Source organism: Balaenoptera borealis, assembly GCF_965194805.1.
Source record: "Balaenoptera borealis genome assembly, chromosome: 12".
Classification (NCBI taxonomy): Eukaryota; Metazoa; Chordata; class Mammalia; order Artiodactyla; family Balaenopteridae; genus Balaenoptera; species Balaenoptera borealis.
In genome coordinates this window covers 35,534,723-35,555,872 of record NC_138869.1, presented here as the reverse complement: position 1 = coordinate 35,555,872, position 21,150 = coordinate 35,534,723, and the positions used below count along the sequence as shown (strand labels likewise).

Sequence of the window (21,150 nt, the reverse complement as noted above, 5' to 3'; positions counted from 1 at the left end):
CTATTTGCACTTTGGTTAGGATTCAGCCTCCACACAATGGACCACGATATGTGCCAGGGAATTGATCTCATTTCACATAGTTTTGTTTTTCTTGCAGTTGAGGATAGTCAGTGTAAGGTAGAGAGCAACACCGCTATTCTTACTTTACCCATCCTCCAGAGAGGAAAATTGTGCCTGTTTGGAGGTTCACAGGGGAAATTATCTCTGAGGTCCTTTCTAGGTCTTTTAGGAATAATCAAAATGTGATTCTCATTGCTTTAAAACAACATAATTATAATATGGGTTATTCTTTTGAACTACTGGAAAATTACCACAGAAGTTACATGTTACTGGATTTAGTTAAAATGTCCATTGTAAGCTAAGTAGTAAACATATTTTAATATAAGGGTAGTTTCTATAATAGCCCCATCCCAAAGTGACTGATTCACTGTCATGTCATTAATATGACATGCAAGGAAAGAGAATTGCTAATTGTCTTCTAATTTTATTAAATTGACTCTGTGCACATTATTAAACTTGCTTTCAGGAATTGATAGGCTTAAAATATTTTCAAGGCTAAAACTCATAACCAATGGCCTTTAAAAAGTGTAATTATATAAAGTATTGTCCTTTTCTCCCTCCCCCTGTTTTTTGTTTTTCCAAATTCTTGGTATTTTCTGTTTTAGCATGTACCTGAAGTAAATTGAAATTCTTATGTTACTTAACTCAGCTTTATATAAAGTCCAAGGTAGATGCTGATTTAGAACAGCCCATAGAGTTACACTTTCTATAAATTGAATTTAGAATGTGCATTTATGCTAAATCAATTGCCTGTGAATTTGAATTACAGCGAAGTCTGAGTAATACTGAAGATGAATGTACCCACCTGAAAGAAATGAATGAACGGACTCAGGAAGAATTAAGAGAATTAGCCAATAAATATAATGGAGCAGTTAATGAGATTAAAGATTTATCTGATAAATTAAAGGTAGGTATTTCTCAACCTAGAAGTATGTAAATTAATCGTCCCTAATACACTGGATAGCTTAAGAGTTAGTTATTGCTGAATAGTTGTTGATGTAAAATTTGGTAATGGTTTAAAGTTATAGTAAAAATCAGGTGCCATTTAGCCCAAACACCCTTACCACAGATAACTGAAAGTTTGTAAAAGCTGACATATTTCCTTTGGATGGAAATAAGTAGTACTTCATAATAGGCATTTAAAAATATGTAACAGGAAATAGATGAGAGTCAGCAAAACCCAAGATACTTATTTTAGACTTTTGAAAAACTGGAATCTGCTTATCTTTCGGGTGTCCCAAAATCAGGGCCCAGCTATGTTAGTGCTAGTACAAGCCCAGAGGGAACCTTGGAGTGATTCCTTCCAAGGAGGCCATTGGCTTTGCTTCAGCTGCATCTCCTTGTAGCTGTAGGACATTTAGGATGAGGACAGACCAGACCATAGGTAATGCCAAGTTGGTCCTGTAAAACAGGGGTCCCCAACCCGCGGACCGCAGACCACTAATGGTCCGCGGCCTGTTAGGAACCAGGCGGCACAGCAGGAGATGAGTGGTGGGCGAGCAAGCGAGCGAAACTTCATCTACCACTCCCCATCACTCACATTACCACCTGAACCATCCCCCCCATCGCTCACATTACCACCTGAACCATCCCTATCCCCCCCATCTGTTGAAAAATGGTCTTCCACAAAACTGGTCCCTGGTGCCAAAAAGGTTGGGGACTGGGACTTCCCTGGTGGCACAGTGGTTAAGAATCCACCTTCCAATGCAGGGGACGCAGGTTCGATCCCTGGTCAGGGAACTAGATCCCACATGCATGCCACAACTAAGAGTTTGCATGCCACAATTAAGGAGCCCATGGCCGCAACTAAGGAGCACACGTGCTGCAAATAAGACCCGGTGCAACCAAAAATAAATTAATTAATTAATAATAAAAATAAATAAATTTTTAAAAATGCTTTTTTTAAAAAAAAAAGGTTGGGGACTACTGCTGTAAAATGTTAGAACTGAGTTTGTGAAGACGCATCTTTATATAATTCAAACCATGGATTGAGTGGCTAGAAGATACACATTTGTTAGAGAAGACCAGAGCGTACCTCCCCTTTGTGTGATTGGTTAACCTATAATAGCTTTAAATATTGGACTTGTTAAAAAGAGGTCATTTAAAAAAGTGCTTGTAATCATCATTCCTTTAGCTAAAGGTAATTTTGTTTAAAATTTCAGAATAAGTTACATTTTAGAACTTACAAACTAATTGGAACAATAGTAATTTCAGGGAAAACCGTTATTTCCCTCTTCAAAAATGTGTTTTTCATTTTGACCCCTATAATCTCCGTATGTACTGAGTTTGCTTGCTTGCTACAAGTTTTTCTCTCCTAGGTGATATGGAGGCATGACACAGTGCATATCACTTTTGACATCATTTTGACATTTACAGATATGTTCTATAATATAGAATATTCTCTTTAGAAGTTTATGTGAATAAAAGCAGTCCTGCTTTAGACCTCTTAAATCAAGGTTCGATTTTATTAAAACAGCTGAATTTTCTTTTTCTTTTTCAACAGGTAGCAGAGGGAAAACAAGAGGAAATCCAACAGAAGGGACAAGCTGAGAAAAAAGAATTACAACATAAAATAGATGAAATGGAAGAAAAAGAACAGGAGCTCCAGGCAAAAATAGAAGCTTTGCAAGCTGATAATGACTTCACCAATGAAAGGCTAACAGCTTTACAAGGTAAGTTAGCTAATCCAGAAATTGATTTGATTTGATTTTTTCTTTTTATCTGTGAAATATCTTTTTCTTGGACTTTTATTTACAGTACGGTTAGAACATCTTCAAGAGAAAACTCTTAAAGAATGCAGCAGCTTAGGTAGGTGTCACCAAATTTCTTACTTAAAGCTGAATTTTTATTATTAGATTTTTGATGTTTACTATCTCACATTGGGTACTTATTTCTTTAAGAAGGGTGTTTTACGTATTAGGTGTAAAGTATCTACCCTCTTTCAGAAAATTTCCTTTAAAAATATGCTTGATTGCCACCAGTGGGCACCATTGTTTAGTCCTTGAGATGAATGAAATTTCTACCTCTGAGACGGTCTGCTTAGAGATATTTAAATAAGAAAAACACATCAACAGCAGGATCCTTTTTCTTTTGAGGGTCACTGGCAGCTTACTAAGCAGTTGTAGGTTTTCTCTGAGATGATAGAAAATGGCAAGTTGAACCCTTCTTGTAAAAATAAATTTAAAGTGTTCTATCAGTCTTAATGTAAGTAGGGATACAAAATGCCATGGTTACACTTGAGACCAGTTTTAAATAATACTTTCTTTGATCAGGCAATGATACACTGTCTTAATCCTAGGGATACAAGTTGATGACTTCTTACCTAAAATAAATGGGAGCACAGAAAAAGGTAGTGTAAAAAACTTAAATATTTTTCTTTCATGATATCCTTTTACTATTTAAGGAGGATAGAGAAGTCAGGGTTTTTAGGTTTTAAGCGTTTGGAATGAAAAGCATGCTGCTCATTGACTATTAAATCCCATCTTTTAAAAATCAAGCTTCCCTTTATTTTGTAATTCTTAATTCTGTGATCTATGGTTAGATATCCCTTGTTATATGGAAATTTCAATTATTCAAATAACAAGAAAATGATAATGTTCAACTTTAGTACTGGCTTATATAACATAGTATAGCCTTTTTCCCCCACTATATTTTCAGAGATGATACTACCAGTTTCTTCCATCAAATACCGCTTCCTGGGGATAATTGGCCGCCATTTTTTAATGTTTGTGCACCCCCTGCCCCCTTCCTGGCCAAGAGTTTACTTCAGAGGCCAGTGAGCCTTTGGACGTGTCATAGAAATTGCTCTCTTTATCCGTCTGTTTCATCAATTAGAGATAACAGGGTCAGTCATTTCTGCCATCTGAAAAATTCTTTATTTGTTCTTGATACATGACCCTTCTTTCTGGATAGCTTGGGTTATCTCTTGCCAAAAATGTACAGCCTCTGTTGGTTTTCTTACAGCAACATGGGGTTTCTACTCAATGGTTTCTATATTCCTTCAGTCATGAAGATTCCTCCTCCCCACCCCATTCACCCAGCATTAATTGAGCACCAACTATATGCCAAATTCTGCATTGGTTGCTTAGAGTACAAAATGAATAAAACTGTTTTCTGTGTTTACAAATATATGTGCCTCTCAACTCAGTTTTTATACAGAAGTTGGTGGAAGACATCAAGGTCGATACCCAAGAATTTCTTACTAAATACTTTTTCCATGTATCAGGGGATATCTTTATAGTTCTTGGGCAGCAACCAAACTCTGATAAAGTTAGGAGGTGCTTTTTTGGTTTGTTTTGATTCAGTTTGGTTGGTTGGTTTTTAATCAAGAACTGGATAATAGGCTCAGGTAATCATGTATACGTGAGCCGCAAGGTCAAGAGCTAAATGCTCTGTATATAACAAATCTTGAAACTCTAAATTTTAAAAATGTTTCATTAATCATTGTTATTTGGCTATTTTATGTATGTTTTGTGAAATACATTGACATTTTAAAATTTCAGTTTGAGTTTCAATTTGAGACTTTTTAAAGGTGTAGTTTATATTCATTGCACCACTATTACTGAAGTATATTTAGCAAACATGTAAAAAGACTTAATCCTCATCTTCTAAAAGCTTCTCATTCTTAAATGAATTTATATTTTTCTCTTGTCATTATTTTGCCCTGTTTTCTCTTTCTGGCATGTACACTTCTTATTCAAATCCATCACCCTTTTGACTTGAGCATGTATTCATGGATAATGTTAGTGTTAACTCAGAGCTGGGAACATTCTATTCCTTCAGTTAAGAATCTTTTTATATACACTGACCCATCTTTATACTATTTAGAATTGTCAAATTACTGCTTAAAATTTTTTGCCAATTCCAGTTGATTTATATGAGAATAGTTGTAGACAGCTCCTTGATTTAAAACTGAATAAGGGGACTTCCCTGGTGGTGCAGTGGTTAATAATCCGCCTGCCAATGCAGGGGACACGGGCTCGAGCCCTGACCCGGGAAGATCCCACATGCCGTGGAGCAACTAAGCCCGTGCTCCTAGAGCCTGTGCTCCGCAACAAGAGAAGCCACCACAATGAGAAGCCCACGCACCACAATGAAGAGTAGCCCCGGCTCGCGGCAACTAGAGAAAGCCTGCACGGTGACAAAGACCCAATGCAGCCAAAAATAAATAACAAATATATATTTTTTTTAAATCTTTTTATATACATTGAACCATCTTTATACTATTTAGAATTGTCAAATTACTGCTTAAAATTTTTTGCCAATTCCAGTTGATTTAGATGAGAATAGTTGTAGACAGCTCCTTGATTTAAAACTGAATAAGGGGACTTCCCTGGTGGTGCAGTGGTTAAGAATCTGCCTGCCAATACAGGGGACATGGATTAGATCCCTGGTCCTGGAAGATCCCACATGCCACGGAGCAACTAAACCCGTGCGCCACAACTACTGAGCCCACGTGCTGCAACTACTGAAGCCCATGCCTAGAGCCCATGCTCCACAACAAGAGAAGCCACTGCGATGAGAAACCCGTGCACTGCAACGAAGAGTAGCTCCCGCTCACTGCAACTAGAGAAAACCTGAGGGCAGCAACAAAGACCCAATGCAGCACCCCCCCCAAAAAAAAAAAACACTGAATAAGATATTTCGGACACTTTAGGGTGCTCCTTGCTATGATTATTTTCCCCTTGCTGGTATTTGTTTTTTTGGTAGTGCTAAATTGAGTAGTGTGAGAGTGACTAATAGAATGTCTTTAAAGAAACTGAGTAGTAAATATCTGGATATGCACAAAAGATTCATACACTGGATTTAGTTACAAAGTAGATTTTGGAATAAGATAGGTCTATTCTGAATCATTTATGATATAGTAAGAAACCAATTGTCAAGTATTCAAATATTGCGAAAGTCCACAATCATAATGTGCTATCAGATATGATTTTAACTAAAACTACTCTTTAAATAGAGTGAGAACCAAGTATGGTTGTAAGAGAATATTTCAAAAATGTCTGGAGAAGTTAAGATTAATAATACTTCTCCACTAAATCCCATTTTTGAGATTACTTAAATCTAAAGTAGCTGCTATAAGCACAGTTTTGTACTGTAATTTTTAAAATGTTATAAGCATATTTTAAATATATCTTAGAAGGCATAGAAAAGCTCTGTCTAATAGAACTATTCTGAGAGCCACACACATAACTTAAAATTTTCTGGTAGCCACATTAAAATTATAAAAAGAAATAGGTAAATTTTTAATAATGTATTTAATAATATATTTACTTTAACCCACTATATCCAAAATATTATTTCAATATGTAATCAATATTAAAAGATTACAAATGAGGATTTCACATTCTTTTTTCCTTAGTAAGTCTTTGAAATCAGTATATATTTAATTTACACTGACAACACATCTCAATTCAAACTAACAACTTTTTAAGGGCTCAGTGGCCACATGTGGCTAATGGCTACTGTATTGGACAACACAGGTATAAAAAATCAAAACCCATAGGTAACTCATGTATAAATAAAACACATTTTAAGTGTCATGATTCTCTATTATGTTTCTGTATCTGCTTTTTCTTTACGTTCCTACAGCTCTATTTGGTATCATAGGACACACCCCCTCCCCCGCCCCGGCACTTTCAGTATCTGATTCTTGATTCTTGGTTTGGATTATCAGTGACATCTTTTATAGTTTTTTGCAAAGTGAAATTCCCAAGGGCCTGAATTCAAGTAATGAAGTGTTAAAAGTGTCATGATCCAAATCCTTTACATATACTACCTGAAAGACTTTTCTCTCATGTATCTTAGGAAATAACCTTTGTGAAAGTCACATGTATATTTATCTTTTTATATTAATCTTGCATTTTATCCAAACTAGTATAGTAGATATTTTAATGTAGAGTCCAATAGTAAAATCAGAGTAGGTAAAAAGTTTGATTTTTGGCTTGGTGTGTGATGGTGGGATGTCCTGCATTAATAAATTTCATCTGAAGTCTTGTGATGCTTCTCTGAAATTTGGTTTCAAATATATATATATTTAAATATGTTTTATAAAGTCCTTTAGTTAGGCTAAAATTTGGTTTTACTGAGTTTTCATATTTAACAGTGATATTGTACAGTTTGAGTTTTGAAAATGTTATATAGCTTACATAGGATTTATGTAAACAACTTTTTATTTTGGTAATTACTATTCAACTGAAGACTCCTGTTTTGGATTTCTTGGCTGCAATTGGCAAATGCTACTTATTCGATTTTTTTTTTTAATTTCTAATTTCTATTGCAGTTAGCCTTTTTTTTTTTTCTTTTTCATTGTATTTCTGTATAACTGTATGTAGTTATATATATGTATGTGTTACATGCAGTTACAACTATATATAACTGTGTATGTATACTTATATAGAAATATATATCAGCATACCATGTAAGTAGATAAAGGATAATGAGAGATTTGAATATGAAGGTAAAGAAGAAGGCTATCAGTAAGGGTGTCAAGAGAGGTTGTCCAGCCATCAGAGTGGGAGATGCCTGCCTCTTAAGCAAAATTGAAATGATGAGGGGTGAGGCCAGGTGGAAGAGAAAAGAAGCTTTTACAGTCAGAGTGGTACTGACTCGTCCTCTTTGACAGGTTTTTGTGCTTTTACACCTTCTAGATAGTCATCATGTTGGAATATATTTTTAACACTTGAACTTCCAATGTCTGTTTGGTAGTTTTGAAAGATACAAATATGTACTTGAAGGATGTTATCCAGATTTAGAAGTTAACTCTTTGAATCAAAGTAAATAAAGCTTATTGTAAGAAAAGGGCTGAAACGTTTATTAAACTACTGTGTTAGGTTTTGATTCTCTTTACTTATTGAAAAAAAAAATATCTGTTTGACCTGAGCGAAACGATTTACCAAGCTCTAATTTTAAAATGTACGGGCATTGATTTTAATCATTTAGGCAGAGATAATAATGTAATGATTTGATAGTGTATGAAGTATAGATTAAGTGACTCAAGGGGAAAGACTACTAGTGAAATGAAAGTGGAAAAATTAAAATATTATATCAGTTTCTTAAAAATTTTAAGGCATTTTCTGGTATTCTTAAAGTATTTACTGTTTGCCTCTTAACTAAGATGAATATCTTTGAAGGGGGACTGTTAGAGAACAGTCATTTGAAAATTAATTCAGTAAGAACAAGTATAAAATTTTTAAATTATTTAAGGGTATTTGTTAAGCTCTCATAGAAAAAGATGTATTTTAAAAGTGGGAGAAGCTTTTTAAAGCAATATATTTCTATGGTTTTCTTGAGCTATTTGGATAGAAACTGCACCTTTAAAAGCTAACCATTTGGGGTACAGATTAAGATTATATAATTATAATTTTCAGTCATTTAACTTTAACTCCAAAATATGTCTGCTGTTAGTATTAAAATATATTAAACTTTTATTAATCTTATTCAGTTACCCATGTTAATACATTTTGGTTTTCCTACCTTTGCTGTTGGTTTTCAAAAACAGCAACAAAAACTGTATCCTTAAAGGTGTTTCTTTCTTTATTAGAGCACTTGCTTTCAAAGAGTGGCGGGGACTGCACTTTTATTCATCAATTCATAGAATGCCAGAGTGAGTACAGAGTATTTTTCACATTGATTTTAATGAAGTCAGGGTCTAAACTGAAAAATGAGAGGAAAAATTAACATCTCAACGTGTTTGTTTATGGTAGAAGTGCACAAAGGCCATCTTCAGAGCAGTGGTTCTTTTCAAAAATTTATAATTTATGAATCACAAAAATAGCGATTTCGTTTGGACACTCAGATCTGGAGATACCCCTTAGGGTAGCAAGAGCTTTCTAGAGAAGAAGTAGTAATAGATTGTCCGACAGTGTGACATCTACTACCTACCCTGGGGAAGTTGTACAAGGCTAATTTTAATAATATTTTAAAGATAGACAGGTTGGCTTTTGAGGTGATTTAGAACAAAAGAATTCTGAATGCTGAATTCTGAACAAAAGAATTGTGTATTCCGTCTTACTTGAAAATCATGTGACTGCTTAAACCTGTAACAATCACAAGGTTGTGTTATTCTCTTAGTTTCTTAGTAACAATTAAAGGTCACTATGTGTAGTAAAGATTCATTGGTGAAATCTATACTTTTTCCTATCAGACACACACTTTGTCAGGCATTTTTTTCTTCCTGTTCGCTCTCTCTTTGAAATGAGTGGTTTTCCCAGTATTTATGCTCATGAATTCATTTTATGGGTGTGCATGCATGTGTGGTTACTGTTCCACCCTTTGCTCCCACCCCGCCAATCTCAAGAGCGTTCGTGGATCGTAAGGGTCACACCTGGTAGTTATAGCAGGCACAAACTCAACAGATCACACGTTATACTCCTTAGAGATGCTTTAAGGAAACATGGAATTTCATTTAGTAGTTTTAGAAGAACTTCTGTTTTTGTCCATTTTAGAGACTCTAATGTTGAATGTAAGTTTAATATTACTTTGAGCCAAATTGTTTAATAAATATGGCACATTTCTTTGTTCTTTAACAGTCTTTTCATAAAGCATAGATTAGTGCATCTTTTTGTTACCTTCTGGTTACTAAATCTCATTTTTACAGACAGCAGACGCAGGGATTGGGGCAAAATAATTGGTACCCACTGAAACCAACTAAAAGTAGAATATGTAATCTAAAATATAAATCTTTAGGAGAAGGGTTTTATGCTTAGTTGTGTTACATGTGACCATTTTAAAATAAGTTATTTTTATTTTGCGCTTTTGGGATTTATATTTTGAGCCTAAAGAAATAAGAACAGAGAACTATCAAAATAATGTTTTACTAAGTTACAGTTTGCAAAAATCATTTAAAGTGTTATTATAAAATGTGTAAAATAATTAGCTGTAGTTTTAACACAGAGCAATGTTTGTTTTAAATAAAGAAAAAGATGTTTGGAGATTTTTATGGGGTCATAGTTATGGGGGCAAATAAACATTCAGAGATTGAGCAGAAGTTATATAAATTACAGGAATCCCCTCAGTGAGGATATTAGTCAATAAAATAATGTTTACAAGGACTATGTAATGGCATGGGTAATTGCTAAATGTGATACACAGAGGGGAAATGAGAATATAAAACCCTGTTTTTTTGGACAAAGAGTGAACCAAAGAACAGAAAAAATAAAATATAAGCATTCCTAGATGTCTGAATCCACTGGGTTCTTAAGTATAAATAGTGGAAGTTTGGATTGTAAATTCAGGTAGCTAGGGATATAGCTTGTTATCTGAATCTGTTTGGTTCCTGAGTTTTGGTGGCAAGTAGCAAGAGTTGTATCTCAAATTTTCCAAATCTGTTTGGCTCCTTAAATTTGGATAGCTGGAGCTGGCATAGTAAGGGTTACCTCTGGTTTGATTTGTTCTCATTTTCATTATTTTATGACATTTTTATTGTTTGATGACAAGGTGCCATTATTGAAATTGTCATGCTTAATAATAAGTATTATGGCAAGCTAGGCAAATTCAGCAAAAATCTTACTCAAGTGAACTTTTGAAACAATTTTGGATTATTTTTTGACAAGCACACAAACTTTTTTGCCATTATTTTCATTGATAGGCATCTTGAACTGATTTATGATCTTGACAATGAAGCTTATATTCTGTGAGCAGTAATACTTCATATTTTTGTTTCGTCTTTTAAAAAGCAAATATTAAGTACCTAGCTTTCATTATTTACTGTGCTTGTATAGTGTAAATTCACTTGGTGTTTTAAAAATTAGAAAGCAAATAGTTCACTTCCATAGGAGTCATCACGCCTATTTTATTTTATTTTATTTTTTAATTTATTTATTTATTTTTGGCCGCGTGGGGTCTTCATTGCTGTGCGCGGGCTTTCTCTAGTTGTGGAGAGCGGGGGCTACTCTTCGTTGTGGTGCGAGGGCTTCTCATTGCGGTGGCTTCTCTTGTTACGGAGCACGGGCCTCAGGCATGTGGGCTCTGGAGTGCAGACTCAGTAGTTGTGGCGCATGGGCTTAGTTTCTCCACAGCATGTGGGATCTTCCTGGACCATGGCTCAAACCCGTGTCCTCTGCATTGGCAGGCGGATTCTTAACCACAGTGCCACCAGGGAAGTCTCATCATGCCTATTTTAAATATATTGACAGATTTTTTTTCAGTTTATGTGTATGACTCCGTAAGAGGACAATTTGGTTGTTGGCTCTCTCCATTTATAAGGTGATTTTGAGGAAATTAAATGGGTCGGAACACATTTCAATTTGTTTTCCTTTTATGGTAAAACAGACTATTTCTTTTAATTATCTTTTAGGCGAAAAGCTTTTTAAAAAAAATATTTATTCATTCATTCATTCATTCATTTATGGCAGCATCAAGTCTTAGTTGTGGCACGTGGGATCTTCCGTTGCGCTCGTGGGCTCCTCGCTGCACCGGGCAGGCTTCTCTCTAGTTGTGGTGCTCAGGCTCCAGAGCACGTGGGCTCTGTAGTTTGCAGCACGCAGGCTCTCTAGTTGACACGCCGGAGTTCAGTAGTCGTGGCGCGCAGGCTTAGTTGCCCCGCAGCATGTGGGATCTTAGTTCCCCGACCAGGGATGGAACCCACGTCCCCTGCATTGGAAGGCAGATTCTTAACCACTGGACTGCCAGGGAAGTCACTAGGAGAAAAGCTTTTAATCTCTGGCATAGAGATTGGATTTTGAACAGATTCAAATATAACCTTTTGCATAATTCCAGAACTGTGAAGTAAATTTTCTATATAAAAATACATCATATAAAATCTAGAATTAACAAGTAACTTTAATAAAACTTACTAAAAAGTTTTCGCAAATTTTCTTCTTCAGAGATTCAGGCATGAAGTTTGGTTTAAGCTGAACTCCACATACCATGTTCCCTGCAAATTTTAGTCACTCAAGGTTTACCATATAAACTTTAATGAATACATTGAGACTTTTGTATGCTTGCTAAAGATGCTTTCTGAGTTAAAAGTTGTACATCTCTAAATCTGTTTCATACATATTTTGTGAATTCTGCCACTTGATTAACTTGTATGCTGAGTGAAAGGATGAAGGGCGTAAAAGGTAGAGAAGCTAAGGATGTAGAGACCTGCCATCACTTGGTGGGCATGGAGTGAAAAACAGCCTTCTCTGGACTGCTGCCTGCCCCTTTGATTTCTCTTGCTACTGTTTGTCGCAGTGTCTGGGTGCCAGAGAAACTTTCCTCTGAGGTCTGCTTTGTAGAGACAAACTACCCACTCCCCCAAGGGCATCTCCCTTTTGATGATGGAGTTAAGAATCCTATGAAATAAACCTCATGTCTTTGTATTCTTAATCCATGCTTACTATGCGACTTAATCATTTTTACTATCATATTAGGCAAAAGTCTAATTCTCTTAATATTTCATGTCTTATTTTTTTTCCTGATTAAAAAAAAAATTCTCTCCCTGCCTCCCACCCCCATTTTGAAATTACAGTCACTATCTGTGTATGATTCTCTCATTCCACCCTCTGTGCTCTTAGGGCTTTGCTCTCACATAGAAATTGCCTTATTTGGAGTAATGCATTGAATCAGTGTTGCTCTTGTGACTGTTTACTTTTCATCACTCTATGAGATCAGCCTCTCTGAACAATTTCAGGCTTATTCTGATTACATATTGTACTTGAAACAGAGTTTTAAATTTTCATCTTTTAAACTTTTATTTCTCTAAGCCAAAGCAGTTTATTTATGCCAGAGAATAGAAAACACTTGGTGTGGTTCCCTTCTCTTAGTAGTTAATGTCCCCATTACAGGAAAACTCTTGAGTTTAAACTAGATGTTGCTAATTTTTTATTTCTTTGTTCTTAGAGTATTGGAGGGTTTTTGTTTGTTGTTGATTTGTACCAACCATTTCCCCAGTCAGCTAGCTTTCCAATATTTCTGCCAGATTTTCTTCCAGTATAACTGCACAGAATATAGTCTTAAATTCATGCCAGTAGTGTTTTGGTATATAGACTGTTCCTTTAAAAAAAAAAATCCATTTCTGTATTCTGGAAATTGGTTCATTTCGTTGAATTTTAAATCTGTCATTGAATTCTAATTTTTTTTTTCTCTTGTTCTTCCTTATTCTTAGATTTTAAGACAGACAGCCTCTGGAACTGTTTTTAGGGAAAGGCAGATTATCTTCTGTAATAGGAATTGCTTTAAGTATTTTGCTGCAGAAACAAATAACCTTGTGAAAAAGTCTCTATTATTCACATTAGCAACCTCTCAGAGTCACCCTGTGCAGTTCTAAAGCTTTCTTTCTACTATGTGAGCTGCTATTCTCTGAAGGGAAATAAATTGTTGGCTTGATGTTGAATGCTGATTGTTAATTTTTACTTTGGTTGTATCTTGATGTTAATTCTTTTTTTTTTTTAATAAACTTATTTATTCTATTTATGTATTTTTGGCTGCCTTGGGTCTTCGTTACCGTGCGCGGGCTTTCTCTAGTTGGGGCAAGCGGCGGCTACTCTTCGTTGCAGTGCAAGGGCTTCTCATTGCGGTGGCTTCTCTTGTTGCGGAGCACGGGCTGTAGGCGCGTGGGCTTCAGTAGTTGTGGTACGCGGGCTTCAGTAGTTGTGGTTCGCGGGCTTAGTTGCTCCACGGCATGTGGGATCTTCCCAGACCAGGGCTCGAACCAGTGTTCCCGGCATTGGCAGGCAGATTCTTAACCACTGTACTACCAGCCCCTTGATGTTAATTCTAATCTCAGTTTCTTAGCTGTATTTCCCTTAATGACCTTCTAAGTAACGTTAGCTCATTTTCATTTATGATGTTTAGAGTTGGATCAGAGGAACCTTTATGAGAATTCTGATTTGGTCCCTCATTGGCAGTATGACTCTGGGTGGTATGATCTCTTCAAACCTCAATTTCCTCATTTATAAAATGGGATGGTAGTACCTACTTCATAGGATTATGAGAATTAAATGAGATAATGTTTACTAAGTGCTCTAAGTAATTCCTGGCACACAGAAATACGTGTTAACTAGAAGGGAGAAGACTTTTTGCAGGGGCGTGGGGCAGAGTTTGGAGAGGGTGTTAGTGGGAGCTTTCATGTTGAAGTAACTTGTTTTCCTCCTTTTTATTCCCATTTTCAAGACAGTGAAAGCTAATTGATCTAGCTTTATTGCTCCTGTTAAAGTAATCTGTTTCCAACAATCTAGGGATTGTTTAACTTTTAAATTAACAATATACATGCCATTTTAAAAATTTGGTCTCAAGCACATTATTTTGATGCCCTAGTCATAACATTTTTTTTTTTAATGAAATTTAACTTTGAGATTTAGAAATATTCTCCAGATTGGCATTTACAACAGCAGATTATGCAGTTCTTTTTTATTCTTCTACTTTTCTGTCTGTTTAAGATCCCAAGGGAACTGACATCAGTATCTGATAGTACTGTTTGAGTTTATCTTCTGCTTTCAATTGGTTGTAGCTGTCATGTGAGGAAAATGGCTAAGAACTAGGCACACCTGTACTCCCTTTGAGCTTCTTTTGTTTGCGTTGTTTCTCACTTTCATTTTGCGCCACATAGTAATACAGATAGTATATAATATATTTTTATCAGCCAAGAAATAAATTTGGTTCTCTTCTATTCAGTCTTTGACAATATTTGGCAGTTTTTGCAATTCTGTAATATGTTTTCTGACTAAACAAAGTGCTTTGGTGGTGGTTCTCAAATGTCAAACTTATACCCATCAGTTCTTTTCCTTGGTAGGTTCCTTACAGAATGCCTAAACACGTATATCAGGTGCAATTCAAGAATGTTCGCAGGAGCAGCATTATTCACAGTAATTCAAAACTGGAAATAACCCGAAAGACCATCAGTAGTTAAATGGATAAAAAACACTGAGGTATATAGGATGAATAAAGTTCAAAACCACTAAAATTATATTATTTAGTCACACATATTTGAGTAGTATGACTATAAAGAAATGCAAGAAATTAAATACCATAGAAGTCAGGATAATGCTTACCTCATGGGATTTTGATTGGAAAAGGAAATGTGGAAGGCTTTGGAGGTGGTGGTTAGGTTCTGTTTCTTAATTTGGGCAGTAGTCATACAGACATTAACTTTAAAAAAATGTTATTAACCTGTACCTTTGTGTTTTATGCCCCTTTCTAAGTGTTGTTTCATAATAAATAATAAATATGGTTTTAAAACAGGGGAAAATGAATAATAATCTCTCCAGAGTAACCCTCAAAAAGAGGGAGTTTTAAAAAAGAAAGAAAATCTTGGGGACTTCCTTGGCAGTCCAGTGGTTAAGACTTCGCCTTCCAATGTAGGGGGTGCGGGTTCGATCCCTGGTTGAGGAGTAAGATCCCACATGCCTCGCGGCCAAAAAACCAAAACATAAAGCAGAAGCAGTATTGTAACAAATTGAATAAAGACTTTAAAAATGGTCCACATCAAAAAAAAAAAAGAAAGAAAATCTATCTTTCATTTGTGCCAAGGCAAATAGTTCTTTCAAGACCTGTAGTTATTATTATATGGAAGTTCTTTTTTGTCTCTGAGGGGTCTCCGATTTTCAGTACTTCTTAAAAGAGTTGAGGTCTCCACCCCAAGTTTTAGAACTAGCGGTTAGAAACTTTTTTAAAAACCATATTCTTTTCCTTAACACTTTAATCACAGGCCACTAATGATTCACTAGATTGGTAATATAACCTTAAATAATTTCAATAGTGATAATAACAGCAGGTAATTATTATCTAGAGCTTAATACTGGTACTGTTCAAAACTTTTTATATGTATTTAATCCTTAGTTTTTTAGAATGAGGAAAATATTCAAATAATTTTTCCAAGTTTGAACTCTTTAAACATAAATGCCTAATTCATTCATTCAGCAAATATTTATTAAGCATCTACTATGTATATACCAGGCATTATTTTAGCTTTGGGAGGTATAGAAATGAACAAGACAAAGATAGCTTTGCCTTCATGGAATTTATATTCTCTTGAGGAGATAAAAACTAATAAACTAATAATATGTCAGGTAGTGATAAATCCACTGAAGAAAAAATGGAAGATTATAAGACAATAGGGAGTGATAAAAGTATTATGTAGGACTTGAACAGATTTGGGACTAAGCTGAGTGAGTTGTACATGTGTCTGCAGAAAGAGTGTGTGAGATGGAGAGAAACCATATGAAAACCCAAGGCAGGTCTGAAATTGGAGTTATAGAATAAAAATGCCTTTAAAAAATAAAACGCCAGATAGTAAATATTTTAGGCTTTGTGTGTTAAAAGGTCTTTGTTATAGCTACCAAACTCTGCCATTGTTGTGGAAAGCAGCCATGGACAATATGTAAATGAATGGACCTGGCTATGTTCCTATAAAACTTTATTTACTGAGGCAGCAGAAGGCTGGATTTGGCTCTGTGGGGCCATAGTTGGCTTATAGACCTTGTAGATCATGGTAGGGACTTAAGATTTTGTTCTAAGGGTGAGAGAGTTTTGAGCAATAAATTATTCCTAATGTGTGTTTATAATTTTTTAAAGTTGGTACTTCAATCTTCAACATCCTAGAGAAAGATGGAATGGCTTTCAGAACCTGTGTTTATACTATTTCATTATTTGCTATATTCATATAACAAGCTTTTGTGGAACCTGTATTATGTGACATAATTGTGTTGAGAATTAAATTATTAATAAGATGCCTCCCTGCTTTCACTAGACCCTAAATTCCTAGATTTATCACATTTATCTTGGTAATCCATGAAGAGTACCTAGTACTGTATCTGGTGCATAGTGAGTACTTGAAGGAATGAGTATATTCCTCAAAGAGTTTGTAGTATGTTGGGAAAGGTGGACATAAATAAATAGTTGCAGTATAGCTTAATAGAGATACAAATGAAGAGCTATGGAAGAGGAGAGGAGAGATACCAGATCCATGTAGGAGAAAGGAAGAGAAGATAAATGCAGTTCTGAGGGGTGAGATTAAGTTCCTGTGGGATTTCTGGGTGAAGATGTTTGAGAAGCAGTTAGGCATTAGGGTTCTGGGATGTGAGAGAGAGAGAGCTAGACTAGGCATCAACATTTAGAAATTATTCAAGTGTAGCAGGTAGTTAATGCTATTAGAAAAGAATTTTTGAAATCTCAAAGGCTAATGCTTTCTTTTTTTCTTGCTTGGCAAACTTTAAAAATTTGTATTCTCCTTTCCCCCAGTACAGACAAGTGCTGCATTGGAAATCTTTGTACAAGCCTCTCTCTTTCCAGTGTGATATACAGAAGAGGGGTTGTGGGGTCAAAGGGCATGTGCTTTCAACATTTGGATAGTTCCTGCCAAATTGCCCTCTAAAAAAAAAATTGATACTAATTTACACTTCCACTGTGAAAGGGCACAAGATTACTCATTTACCCACTCCTCCCAGTACTGAATGTTTGCCAACCTGATGGGCAAATAATGCCGTGGCGTTGTGTTAGTGGGTAGACCAAGAATTTTTCATGTTTACTGGACATTTGCATTTCTTGGCCTGTGAATTCTGTGTTCCTGTTCTTTGGCCTTTTTTCTCTTGTGTTTGATTTTTTCTTACTCATTTTTGGAAGGCGTCATATCTTTGCCTTCTCCACAGGCCCTTTCCTCATTTCTTGTTTTATTTTTCTCTGTAACTGCCATCTGACATACTATTTGTTTATTTTTTTATTGCCTGTCCCTCCCCACACCATTAGAATGTAAGAATCAGGAGGGCAGGGATTTTGTCATTTGTTCATTCTAGTGTTTCCAGCACCTAGGACAGTGTCTGGCATATAGTAGGCACTCCCTAATTAATTGTTCAATGAATGAATGAATGGAGTGAATAATAACCTTTTTTTAAAATAAATTTATTTATTTTTTATTTATTTATTTTTGGCTGCGTTGAGTCTTCGTTGCTGCATGCATGTGGACTTTCTTTATTTGCGGCGAGCGGGGGCTACTCTTCGTTGTGGTGCACGGGCTTCTCATTGCGGTGGCTTCTCTTGTTGCGGAGCATGGGCTCTAGGCGTGCAGGCTTCAGTAGTTGTGGCGCACGGGCTCTAGAGCGCAGACTCAATAGCTGTGGCGCACGGGCTTAGTTGCTCCATGGCATGTGGGATCTTCCCGGGCCAGGGCTCGAACCCGTGTTCTCTGCATTGGCAGGCGGATTCTTAACCACTGTACCACCAGGGAAGCCCGAATAATAACCTTTTATCTGTTATTTGTGTTTCAAATATTTTTTCCATGTTTGCACTTGCCCTTTTCCTTTGTTTATGGTGAATTTGATCATATAGAAAGTTTTAATTTATATGATGTCAATTCTATCACTTTTTTCACACGAGGCTTTTGAAGTCTACATTTTGCCTACCTCCCCTCCCCCTTTTTAAACCCTGTGTTCCCTTCATTCACTTCTCCCACCTCCCACTCCCCTCCTCTGGCCAACCATCAGTCTGCTGTCTGTATCTATGAGCTTGTTTTGTTTTTTTTTTAAAAGATTCCACATATAAGAGAGATCATATGGTCTTTGTCTTTCTATGTCTGACATAATTCACTTAGCACATTGCTCTTGAGGGCCATCCATATTGTCACAAATGGCAAGATTTTATTCTTTTTTATGGCTGAATAATATTCCATTATGTATACCTACCGTAATTTCTTTATCTCTTCCTCCATTGATGAACACTTCAGTTGTTTCTTTATCTTGGCTATTGTAAACAATGCTGCAGTGAACGTAGGTGTGCATATATCTTTTCAAGTTAGTGTTTTTGTTTTCTTCAGATAAATACCTAAAAGTGGAATTGCCGGATCATATAGTTCTATTTTTAATTTTTTGAAGAACCCTCATACTGTTTTCCATAGTGGCTGTATCAATTTACATTCCCACCAACAATGTACCAGGGTTCCCTTTTCTCCACATTCTTGTTATTTCTTGTCTTTTTGATAATAGCCATTCTAACAAGTGTGAGGTGATATCTCATTATGGTTTTGCTTTGCATTTCCCTGATGATTAGTGATGTTGAGAATCTTTTCATGTACCTATTGGCCATCTGTATTTCTTCTTTGGAAAAATATCTGTTCAGATCTTCTGCCCAATTTTTAATCAGATTTTTTTTTTGTCTTTTTTTTTTTTTCTTGCTGTTGAGTTGTACATACAGATTTAGATCATAGAATAAAGGAAAGTCAGTGAAAAGCTGAGAAGGAAGGAATGAGCAGGCGCATAAAAGAAGTAGGAATGAGTAGTATCCTAGAAGTCAAAGGAAAAGAGTTTTAAAAGGGAAGCAGTAAACTTTTGATTAAATATGGTGAATGGATCCATTCACAGTAAAATATTATAAAAGACATAGGACACAAGGACAAAGGGAATGAGAGTAGAGACTAATTTTAGAAATATAAAACGATCAATTGAGTTGTAAGAGATTTTGGAGGATGGGAAGTAAATTCTTAATGAATATGAGGTTTTCTTTTGAGATGATGAAAATGTTTTGGAACTAGATGAAGTTGGTGCTTCCATATTATCGTGAATATACTAAATGCCACTGAATTGTTCACTTTAAAATTAATACACTATGTGAATTTAACCTCAGTTTTTAAAAACAAGACCACATACTGAGGTATATGAAATTTAAGAACACCAGGGATAAAGAAAAGATTCTGAAAATTGCCAGAGAGAAACAAAGGATCTCATACTGTATTATTAATCATAATCTAAATTATAATATAGCCACAAATAAATCCTGAAATCATAATGGGTTAATTCAACAAACATTGCTTTTCATTTATGCTACATGTGCATGGTGAGGGAGAACACGCTGCTCTATACTGTTACTCAGGAATCTAGGCTAATCTGAACACATGGTTTCTAGAGTGGGGGGAGAACAAGTATATGAAAATCCTACCGTACTCTCTTTTAAATGCTTCGGCCCTGGCTAGAACCAGTCACACGGACCTTCCTGAGTGCTAGGGACTTGGAATGTGCAGTCTTCTCAGGTGCCCAGAAAGGACAGGCAAACCAGGCATTGCTGAGCACAAGAAGTTTCTGCAGTGCATAATGAGGAACAAGAGTCAGACTGGCATTAGACTCACCTTCCAGTTTGAAGCTAGAAGACAGTGGAACAATGTTTTAAAAATTCTGAAGGAAAATTATGTCCTGTAGAATTATGTATCTGTCAAACCAGTCAAATGTGAGGGTAGAACACTAACATTTTCAGAGGAACAAATTACAAAACATTTACCTTCTATCCACCCCTTATCAGGAAATTATCAGAGGATATATTACACTAAAACAAGGGAATAAAACAGGAAGAGGAAGATTTGGAATCTGGGGGCAGGGGATCTTGTACAGGATACAGCTCAGACTGGAGCAGGAAGATTAAAGGGCCAGGAGAAGGGAGAGACAGGGATATATAATGTGATAGATGGCCTGATATGTTTGAGGATATTGAGAGTTTTATGGTTCTATAAGAACTTGGGCTGTGTTTGAGATATATTTTTAAAAATTAGCAAAACAAAAGAGGGCATTGTAAGTTCCCAAAATAGTAAATGTTGTACAGGAAAAGAAATATAATTATCGCATATTATATGACTCAGGAATAGATAATGGTCATAATATAAATACTGATTACAGATGGACAAAATGTAACTCTTATGAGGATGATAATAGGATATGAGAGCATAATCATCTGTAAGAGATTGTCAGTAAATAATGCCTAAAATGGAAAAATTAAGAAATAGCAATGTATTATTTAGAAATATAAATGTAAATACCAGAAGAAATGGCTAAAAGTTAAAAGTTGTTGTTTGTAGGCAGTGATTTTTCAAGAATGGAATGGAGTAGGACAGAGGATGGGTAAGACAGCTTATGTTACATATCTTGTAGGGTTAATGCCTTTTAAAATTATCTAAATTTGTTACTTCGACTTCCTATTTTTCAAGGAGGCAGGAGCAAACAGTGCCACATGCTGCAAAGAGCCTATGTTAAATGAAAATTAAGAAAAGGAACCATGGGCTTTGGCAGATAGGTTATAGTGATCTTGGGGCCATTTCAGTGGTTGAGTAATGGGTGTAGACCAAGTTGCAGTGGGTTAAAGGATAGAATAGAGAAATTATTTCACATACTGCAAAAGTGTAAAATGAAGGAG

At 35.7% G+C, this 21,150-nt stretch overlaps 1 protein-coding gene across 50 annotated transcripts in view; it reads left to right on the top strand.

Moving 5' to 3' along the window:
• SLMAP (sarcolemma associated protein) overlaps window positions 1-21,150 on the top strand; it is a 150,914-nt gene that overhangs the window by 93,307 nt on the left and 36,457 nt on the right. For 11 of the 50 annotated variants that reach the window (XM_082344739.1, XM_082344727.1, XM_082344728.1 and 8 more), the window contains exons 10-14: window positions 830-971; window positions 2,568-2,732; window positions 2,818-2,868; window positions 3,359-3,409; window positions 8,603-8,665. In XM_082344739.1, the coding sequence (XP_082200865.1) occupies window positions 830-971; window positions 2,568-2,732; window positions 2,818-2,868; window positions 3,359-3,409; window positions 8,603-8,665 (472 nt within the window). The remainder of the gene's footprint in view (window positions 1-829; window positions 972-2,567; window positions 2,733-2,817; window positions 2,869-3,358; window positions 3,410-8,602; window positions 8,666-21,150) is intronic. The other 39 variants (XM_082344743.1, XM_082344729.1, XM_082344730.1 and 36 more) reach the window with 7 other exon arrangements.